Genomic DNA, 10,593 nt, shown 5'->3' on the forward strand with positions numbered 1-10,593 from the left:
TTTAGTGAGTCCGTCAGATCAGAGGCAGTAGCAGGGATGTTCCCTTGATAAGTGTATGAATTTGACGATTTTCCTGTCCTGCTCTGCATTCAAAATGTAACAAGTACTTTTGGGTGTCCTGGAAAATGTATGAAGTAAAAAGTATAATTTTCTATATGAATGTATGAAGTAAAAGTACAAGTTGTCAAAAATATAAATAGTCAAGTAATGTACAGATACCCCAAAAAACTACTAAAGTAGTACTTTCAAGTATTTTTACTTAAGTACTTTAAACCACTGGTTAGTCACTCTCACTCATCATATTACATTGGAATAAGACATGGCAATAGGCCACTGAAATGTTTTGCCCGCAAGGTGGGGGGGCCCAACAAAACTTTGCTTAGGGTTCCCAAAAGGCTAGGGCCAGCCCTGCAGCAGGCCAGGAAGCGAGGTTAGTACTGCATCTATTTTAACCTCCAGTGCAAGAAGCAAGTCATGCGGTTTCTACAAGATTGTGTTGCAAGACCGCAGTTCATCGCCTTTTGCTCACCCGAAGACACCCTCGAAACAATGTAGATCTGTATCACCCTAACATCTGATCATGCATAGTCACGTAGCCCAAAAAGAAGAGATTCGGCCCATAACTTTCTTACAATTTTATTCTTGCAAAACACATCAGAAGAAGCCTTTTCAGTGTAGTCTGCTCACATAAACAACAAAGTCCCTCTTAAAGCAGTTACAATGCATATTTGAAGAGCCATGTGCTCAAAGGGGTTTCAAACAGAACATTGAGAAGGTCCCATTAATGAATGTTTTTTGATGATACCAGAATAGGCTACAGACAAGCCTAGGGTACCATATACCATGCCCTTGAAATGAAAACACTGAATGCAATTGAAACATTAACAGTGTTATAAGCCCACAAAAGGCCATAGGCCTTTCAAACTCATGAGCGTTAAGAGTGTAGGCTATGAGAACATCGTTCCTAATTACTTCTGTACGTCTAGTCATAACGGAGAATGAAGAAAACAGCGTGAATAAAAGAATAGCCGGTCATTTCCTTAAATGCATTGAACATTAAAGACCACCTGGGTTAACTGTAATGTTGATTTAATCACCCATAGTTTACATTCTGAATATGACATGTAGGTGAATTCATCAATTACAACAACATTTCAATGTGATTGTTAGTTGATGTGCAAGACCTTTCAATGTGATTGTTAGTTGGCCTACAAGGCCTTCTAAAGTTAATACTATATAGATCATTTCCAACTTCCCTTCACGTTTCTCATTAATGTTGAATAGCTACAATAAATAGGATCAATTATAAACATAGCATTATTTTTTAAATTAATCATATCCATGTTATGGATCTTGAAGAAAGAACTAGGCCAATGGGACTTGAATTGATATCTAAAATCCCACATTGTTACAGCACTACAGGGAATGAATGATATTAGTGGGTATTTCACATATTTACAATAATTGAAACCAGTAATATCTATCTTCCTAAACGTTAACCTCAGATAAGAGGCTAAGGCCATCCCCTTCGCAGCAGCCATTCACCCCCCTCAGCCAGCCTACAACAGTGCAAAGTACATGTTAACTCTAAGGTCCTTCATTGGCTTGTGCAGTTTGACCCGGGAGGCCCTGTTTGTTTGGCTCTCCCTGTCGTCTCACATGGCACGATCTGTCCAAGCAATGGACTTCTATCTTCCTTGTTTGAATATGTCCATCTTGCAAACACACACACACACATACAGTACCAGTCAAAAGTTTGGACACACCTACTTATTCCAGGGTTTTTCTTTATTTTAGCTATTTTCGACATTGTAGAATAATAGTGAAGTCATCAAAACGATGAAATAACACACATGGAATCATGTAGTAATCAAAAAAGTGTTAAACAAATATATATTTTATATTTGAGATTCTTCAGAGTAGCCACCATTTGCCTTGATGACAGCTTTGCACACTCTTGGCAGTCTCTCAACAAGCTTCATGAGGTAGCCACCTGAAATGCATTTCAATTAACAGGTGTGCCTTGTTAAAAGTTAATTTGTGGAACTTCTTTCCTTCTTAATGCGTTTGAGACAATCAATTGTGTTGTGACAAGGTAGGGTTGGTTTACAGAAGATAGCCCTATTTGGTAAAAGACCAAGTCCATATTATGGCAAGAATAGCTCAAATAAGCTAAGCGAAATGACAGTCCATCGTTACTTTAAGACAAGGAGCTCAGTCAATGCAGAAACTTGAAAGTTTCTTCAAGTGCAGTCGCAAAAACCATCAAGCGCTATGATGAAACTAGCTCTCATGAGACGCAGAGTAGGTGAACGGATGATCTCCGCATGTGTGGTTCCCACTGTGAAGCATGGAGGAGGAGGTGTGATGGTGCTTTGCCGGTGACACTGTCAGAGAATTATTTAGAATTCAAGGCACACTTAACCAGTATGGCTACCACAGCATTTTGCAGCGATATGCCATCCCATCTGGTTTGTGCTTAGTGGAACTATCATTTGCTTTTGATCTGATCAGATGATCTGGCCTCCACAATCACCAGACCTCAACCCAATTGAGATGGGTTGGGATGAGTTGAACCCCAGAGTCAAAGAAAAGCTCAGCATATGTGGGAACTCCTTCAAGAATGTTGGAAAATCATTCCTCATGAAGCTGGTTGAGAGAATGCCATGAGTGTGCAAAGCTGTCATCAAGGCAAAGGGTGGCTACTTTGAATAATCTAAAATCTAAAACACTTTTTGGTTACTACATGATTCCATATGTGCTATTTCATAGTGTTGATGTCTTCACTATTACTCTACAATGTAGAACATAGTTAAAATAAAGAAAAACCCTTGAATGAGTAGTTGTGTCCAAATTTTGAATGGTACTGCACATGCGCACACACGGCCCATCATTTTGCAACCTCACTACACATGTACTCACAGACACACAAACGTATTCACGTGCGTGCACCAACACCACACACAGGCAAATAAACTGAAAGAGAGTGTCATTTACCGATAATCAATATATAGACTTTTTCTTTCTCAATATATAAACCTTAAACAAAGACTGTAAAGCAAAACGGATATAAAGCCTTTATAAAAAGTAAATAATGATTTACAAGAGTAAGTGCTTTTTCACTGAGCCCTGATACCATGTGTCAAACAGCATATACTAAAGTAGTTTGTAACTCAATTAGAAGCTTACATCATCAAGTATGACAACAACGCTGGGGCTCATTTAGAGAATGATAGCCAAAGCTACGTCCATACAAATTATAGAAGGGTTAGGAACCCGAAACAAAATGAATCTCAACCCCACTAAATGTAAACTGTAAGGGCTCTTATTTACATTCAAACATCTGAAAATACCAATATGTTCCAACACACATTTGTACATATTCACACATTTGCTATTAATCCCTCGTCCTCAGATCGTCTTTTTCAGCTTCGTTACACTGTAACGTATTCCTTAAATGTCACTGTGAGACAGTTTGTTGTAATATCCGTGATGACTATATTCCCAAGGAAAGGCTTGAATGAAGGAAAAGGCTCCTCCTCCACAGTATGTTCTGTTGTGATAGCCAATGGCGGTTTTGTCTGTTCTGTTGTGATAGCCAATGGCGGTTTTGTCTGTTCGGCAGTCTTCTCCTCCTCGGCAGAAGGAGCCACCTGTGTCTCTGTGGGAACTGGAGCCTCCCGTTTGGACCTCACACAGCTGAGGTCCATGGGCTCGTCCTGGTTAGACTCCAGGAAGTCATAGTCCTGGTGGCCATTGTGGCTATGGTGGCCATTTTGGTCCATGGAGTTGCTCTGAGGTGGTGAGGACACAGTGCAGGGTGCACTGATACTCCGGGAGTTTAGAAACCGTTTACAGCCACCCCGGTCCTCGCCCTTGTCTGCCTCTGAAAGGTGACGTTTGAAGGCTGGAGAAGAGCCATTTACTGGCTGAGTCCTTCTATGAACCCCCATCTCAAAGGGCCAAGGGGCAAGGTTAGGTTTGGTGGTCAGCCTCAGGGGCTGCTCTGTCGCACTAAGCTCCATTTTGGGTGAGTCGACCTTCTCAGCAGGACACTTAAATACGTTAGATCCGTTAGATCCTGAGTTGAGGACGTGTAACTTAACGTCTTTGTTGCAGTCTTTCGCGAATCCGTTGGTGAGACCCAGTTTCTGGACGAGCCTCATCTTTTCAAGTTGATTTTCTGCAGCATCATCATCATTGTCCGGCTGCGGCTCGTCAAGGGTTTCCACATCTCCGTTTTTAATCCTTGCCGCCTGCATGCCGTTCTCCATGTACTTGCTCATGACAATGACGATGCGTCCATTCTTGTTTTTGTTCTTGACGATCTTCAGCTTGCTGTCGCTGACACCGTTGGCCTTCAACAGCGGTGCGTCCTCTTTGGCCGTGGCCTTGCTCTGCTCCGATTCGCCACTGTGGTCGTTGAGGTGAGCCGGAAGCTTCTTTAGCTCCATGGTGATATCCTTGACTTTGCTCAGGCAGCCAGAGTCCTTGTCCCGGACCCACTTCTGCTGCAGTGCGGGAGGCAGGTTCCAGTTGTGGTTGGTGGGCAGTTCTGGAGCTTTGGTGGCCTCCCTGGGCTTCATGCACTGGGTGCTGTCATACATCTTGGGGTCAGGCTGGTAGTGGTGATGTTTCTTGCTGTTGAGCTGGTAGTAGAGCTTCTTTTTTCCGTTGGCCTGCTGCTCGGCCTCCCTCTCCTTGGCCAGCAGGGGCTGGTACTGGTGGTGCTTCTTGCTGTTCAGCTGGTACTGCTGGGTCTGCGAGCGCAGTGTCTGGATGGGGTCCACTTTCTGCCGGTTTTCCTCGTCCAGGGTGGTCTCCTGAAGGCCTGAGAGGACGCTGGATCTCCGGGCAAAGGACGGGACCTGAGAAAAACACAGCTGTTAGTTAACTGATAGAGCAACTTGTTGACATGATTATCTGACTGACTTTCTCTCTGTAATGAAGGTTAGAGAAATGCCATCATCAAATGGTGCCCTCTAGATGACCTTTGAGTGAGTCCTGAGCCCTAAACTTGTGTTTAGTTCTAAACTTATGTTTAGTTCTGGGAGGGCCTCTCATACATATTTTGTCAGCCCTCCCACCCTCCTGGCCATCAGAGTTACATTTCAGAGTGGCTCCTCTAGCCGCTCTGACCTCAGCTCTGAGGAATGCCATAGACTGCTTTGTGCCCCATCACTGACTTCCTCCTATGTGTTACCACCAACACCGCCCTGAGAGGAACAAACACTACCTAGAGGGGGTTCCTTTTGCTCTTTCGATTTGTGATTGATGTCTAGATGTACTTTTCAGTCACTGCTTTAAGATTGAAGACATTTTGGAGACCTAATCTACCCAGTCTATCCCCAACCTATCAACAGCATGTGCCCCTAATTTATTTGACAGTCATTCAGATTTTAACACCTATTCTGTAGTCTTATAAAGGACTTAGAATTCTTATAAAGCCCGTCTCAATTAAAGAATGTGTTGGTCTTAGTGCTGGATGGCAAAAATGTACTCAAAATCTCTTACAGTAACATTAATAGTAACATTTATTTGATCAAATGTATAGTAATCAAGGAGTTAATTGTCAACCCTCCAAAATATGTGAAGACTCACCTGGGCGATCATGTGCTTTGGCTTTGGCCCTCTTTTGCGATATCCCATAAGCTGCTCGTATCTCTCCCTGTGAAAGACAGAAAACACCACCATGTCACTCAAACCATCCACAATAATACATTATTTAGTAGTTAACAACATAATGTAACAGAGTTAGGCAGCGGGGGGTAATTGTAATTGTAATTGAAACTGTATTTAGGTCAGAATACAGTACTTTAACTACAAAAGGGGACTACACACAATAAAGTACTTTCATTGCTAATGCAAGGATGATGTACTAACAATAATGAAATACAGTAATGCAATGCAGTAATTTATGGGAAAATCCCATGCACAATTGAATCCTAATTGGTGACATGAATCATCAGTGGAATACCCCTCAGTCATATCCCCCTGTTTACCACTAGATCCTCTAACTGAACCCACGAGACATGAATTACAAATATCATCCTTAATGTAGTGTAGCGTCTACAGCCACATATCCTTATTACTTGTTTACCAAGCGTTGCTGCATATCAAAGTCCTTCTCATGCCAAATAATGTATGGTTTAGGCCTGACTAAATCGGCGTTACTCCAAAAATAATGTATGGTTTAGGCCTGACTAAATCGGCATTACTCCAAAAATGATTTCCACATGGAATGAATAGTTTTCCAGTTCAACATTCAATCCATATAAGGATGGAATAGATTCAGGGCCTGAATGAACTACACATCTATAGACCATGTAACTGGTGGGTAAGGATACTTTCCCTATAGCCCACTGTTTTCCATGCTTTCTCAATAGCAGTAATTCAATACCCAATGAGTACTGATGTCAACCCCCCCCACCCCTTCCTCCTTGAGCACATCTAATTACTGTGGCGACTCAGTATATTTTCATAGCCTGGTACTCTGCCCGGTGAGGCCCCCTGGAGAGTCACGTAATTAGCTACAATAAAAACTCCCCCCCGTTCAGAGACAAGAGATAATGGCGAAAACAGACACCGCCCTCCGTCGACATTTTCCCTACTGAGTGACCCATCTCTTTTAAAAGCTGGTGTGCGCACACAGCGGGAGAGATTGACAGCAAACCCAGACGACAGGCCGAGTCACTGCATGGTTTTTGCGCCATAGTGCAGTTGTAGTTGTGTGTTCACGTCCAGAAAACCCCCACGGGAGGTTTAGCAATTACCGGTTAACAGTAATGCCTGTCCAGCAAACAAGTCATCTTGAAAAGGCACGACGGCGTTTTCAAGCGGATGCTTCTACGGTTGTTTCAGGAATATCGCCTATTATTAGAAGCCTAGGGCGCCTTTTTGTCTAATGTTGTTCCCAGTGCCTTCCTCATTCAATACATGGTGAGATGAAGCAGGGATGGGGGACAAGACAAAGCATGCAGTCAAGGAATATTTGGCCCTGGTGTCCGCATAAGCATGTAGCCTGTGAAAGGTGATAGCCTATTGTGGTATGGGCCAACTAAAATCAATCAATCTATTATTACAGGCCTAAGAATATCACATAGGGACAATTCATTGTCCAATATGGTCGACCACGAAATTGTAAGTCATACGCAATCTTTCCAAAATGTTTTCAATCCGATTTGTGTGGTCACTGTGTAGGCCTACTGCTATTCTAGGCCTACTGAGATTTTAATTATTATTTATTTTTTTTTTAATAAAAAACTTGTGATTGCATCATGTCTTTTTAGGGGTTTGAAAAGTTTCGACATTGCCATAGGAAAATGTAATTCAATTAGGGCACATTTTATGCACACCACGGGATAGAAGTGGTGCCCTATGCGCGCACACGCACAGACACACACACAGAGCAGCGCCCCCCACCCCCATTGACTACACAAGGTCGGCTCGTCAAATCGAGTCTGTCCAACTCACCTGTTCTGGAAAGCGTCAAGCAGTCGCGGGTCGAGAATGTTTTCTTCTGGTTCCCACGTGTTATATCTATTAAGACAGAAAGTAGGACAGAGAGAGGGCGAGAGACAGAGAGAGCGAGAGAGCGAGAGAGACATTAATATCAACAGAGGTCGCCTTCTATCAACCAAACTACAACCATATATCAAATGTGGCCGTCATCTGCTTGGTTGCTGACAGAATCCGTTGTAAAGTAGCTAGGCAACTTCTGTAATCCGGTTAGCTGTTAACAGTTAGCAGTCAGTCTTGACCAAATAGGCCTATATCAAAACATAAACATTATGCATATTATTGATAAATGTGTAATAAAGTAAGAGCAAAGTATAGCCTATACTCTGGAAATAGGTCATTATAAAGTGTTAATAGTTGCTAGGAAGTATACTTCACAAAGTCAACACAAGCAAAACGGTTACTCTATGGGAATCATGAGGGTGATTAGGGTAATGTGGGGTAACAAGCCCCCGGGGTAACTGCCCCCCCCCCATATATATTAAAATTACGTTAGATCTATAAGCTTTTTATAGATATACAATTATACAATCATATTGTATATATACAATCATATTGCAAGTCCAAATCATCTACAAATAACTTCATTGAGTTACAGTCATTTTCTTTATATTGTAGGATGGTTTGGGCATGATTTGGTGTGCAAATAAAAAGAGGAACCTTACATCAAAACCTCATCATAGTGAGGATATTAATAGTGAGATGTGCAATGCCATTTTGCTTCATTATTAGATGTATTACATTTAAATAAGATACCTAGATTTGAGCTTTTAAGAGTTAATTACTAGAGGGGGGGGGGGGGGTAGTTACCCCACGTTGCCTTAATTTTCGCTCAACACATAAATTAGTGATGGCATCCATCCTAAGCGCCATCGATCGAATCAAACATTCACTTCAACGCGCGCAAAGACGCACGCACGCGCCACACACACACACACACTTGAAAACTTGAAATATTAATTTGCATTACTAGGTAGTACTAAAGTAGGCTATAGTATTTTCAAAGCTAACTTACTTTGGAGACCATCCTCGCCACTTGACTAGGTATTCCATCCTCCCCTATACGAAGATGAGAGAACATATTGGTTAATTTGATTATAAGCGGGTCTTTGACATTGTCTATCTGCAAAAACACAACAACAACATAATTTACTTCCATCAATTACGCAATATATTGCATAGCGATACCAAATAACCTTGTTTGTGGATATTGAGCAATCATATATTTGAAGTGATTTCAAACCTTTCGATTCCGCTTCTTCTCAATGCTCTCCACCGCAAAGACGTGCTCTCCCGCGGCGGGTAGCTCCATTTTCGATGCAAGGGGAAGGTTTCTCTTCCAATGGATGTAGAAAATGTCACCCTGCCCGCTTTTGTGCTGTTTTTCCGTCGTTCAAATTGATACGAGAGATTTCCCTTCGCTCCGATCTTCCCTCTCTTTCCCTCTCACTCTAGTCGGAATTCGTTGGCAGCGGCAGTGCGATACGTTTTGCTTTGCTTTGCACACGAGAAGGGGTTGCAGAAAACAGTTCATGCAAAGAGCCATTGATGTGACGTCAGGAGGAGGAGGCGCTTTTGGGGGCTGGGGCAGTTTCATGCTTTTAGCCCATGGATGTGTAGGGTGAAATGGTATTGCAAGAGGGTGCTATGAAAAGTATAATAATGTGTTATGATATGTCAAATTGGGAATTGTGACTGAACATTAGCCTTTTACGCAATTATTGCCTTTTATGCCATGTCATGCAAATCATGAAAAAATGAATCAAGGCTACCATTGCCTATGCTCCATGCCCATTTCCTTGATCGATTTTAATTAATGTAGCCTATTTGTTAATGTATTCATTAACGTTTTCACAATTGTTACAAGTGTATGCCAGATATTTCTAAAGAACACAGCCCTGGTTTCCTTAATTAAAGGCTGAGACCGATTGGATAAATTAAGTGAATGTCATTGTGTGAGTGACTCATCATCAATAGGCCTACTGAAATGCAACTTTGGGGTCCCACACCAAAAATAAATATATGTAACAGTTCATTATGGATCTGGTAGGCCCTATGTAGCCCACAACTGAATGATGCCGATCAATAAATGGTACCTTGAGCATTTAACCCCGGTAAAAAACAAACATTATGCACACTGAAACATTATGTACCAGCTAAATCAGGTATAGAAGATCGTATTAATCACTTCCCAATCTAATTTATACATTCTAATAATAATAACCATCATCACCCTCATATGATTCTGATAACTGTAATATGGGTTTCCCATATTATTTATGATTGTTTTCCAAAGACTTCACACTTGGATCTTTGAAAGAAAATCCATAAACGTGAGCTTTCCTGTTCGCCTTGGTGACTTGGCTAACATACCCAATGGATGAGCAAGGATGCTTCGTGCTAGTAGGCATTTTCCATAAATATCTACCCTTTCCATTAATACAAGGTCATATGTAAAACCATTACCGAGCGCCAGTGTCGCCGTACGGGGCATCGAGTGAATTTTCTCTGCACATCAAAGGCCCGTGGTTGTGTCAGAGATATGTAGGTCACATCAGTTGGTCTTAAACCCCGTTGGCATTTCTTCCACCGTGTTTATTTCTGCCATCCGACTCTGACGGGCACCAGCCGCTGCGTTATCACTTGGGCGAGAGACGCATGGGCCTACCTCTGGCACATAGAAAAGCCAATGTGCGTTTGTTTTTTTTGCACCTTACAACAGCACAGTTACTGCCGCTGGTGGTGGTTCGTGTGTCTCTTATGCCCGCTGTCTCTTTGAAACACGGAAACAGGTTGGACATGTTGACAAGTGCGCTATAGTCGTCGCACACCCACGGTTGTGCACACACACGCGCGCACACACACACACACACACACACACACACACACACATGCACGTATATTTGGCTTATCAAATGATCTGTTATATTGTATAAGCCTACACATTGTAAAATGATTGGTATTTGGCTATATTGTTATTTATTTCGTTATATGTTTTCGGTATAAAGGCGCAAGCGTCGAGTATAATTTTAAACGTAAATAAAATTCAGCAGCGCAAGGGTTAAAGGAGAACAG

At 42.1% G+C, this 10,593-nt stretch overlaps 1 protein-coding gene across 1 annotated transcript; it reads right to left on the minus strand.

Moving 5' to 3' along the window:
- Positions 1-620: 620 nt before the first annotated feature.
- On the minus strand, positions 621-10,191 carry LOC110493691 (E3 SUMO-protein ligase CBX4-like). Its single transcript, XM_021568101.3, has 5 exons — positions 8,762-10,191; positions 8,534-8,577; positions 7,474-7,539; positions 5,602-5,668; positions 621-4,868 (listed from the first exon to the last, which is right to left on the minus strand). Exons 1-5 carry the CDS (start codon positions 8,828-8,830, stop codon positions 3,435-3,437), a joined length of 1,680 nt encoding a protein of 559 aa, XP_021423776.3. The 5' UTR covers positions 8,831-10,191; the 3' UTR covers positions 621-3,434.
- Between the last annotated feature and the right edge of the window lie 402 nt (positions 10,192-10,593).

This window comes from Oncorhynchus mykiss, chromosome 17 (assembly GCF_057628025.1).
Source record: "Oncorhynchus mykiss isolate SJ-2025 chromosome 17, ASM5762802v1, whole genome shotgun sequence".
In the NCBI taxonomy this organism is placed as follows: Eukaryota; Metazoa; Chordata; class Actinopteri; order Salmoniformes; family Salmonidae; genus Oncorhynchus; species Oncorhynchus mykiss.

Coding starts and splice junctions, on each gene's coding strand:
- LOC110493691 (XM_021568101.3), bottom strand. CDS start 8,830: ATGGAGCTACCCGCCGCGGGAGAGCACGTCTTTGCGGTGGAGAGCATT. Junction 8,578..8,761: donor AGAAGAAGCGGAATCGAAAG/GTTTGAAATCAC, acceptor ATCTTCGTATAG/GGGAGGATGGAATACCTAGT. Junction 7,540..8,533: donor TGGCGAGGATGGTCTCCAAA/GTAAGTTAGCTT, acceptor CTGTCTTAATAG/ATATAACACGTGGGAACCAG.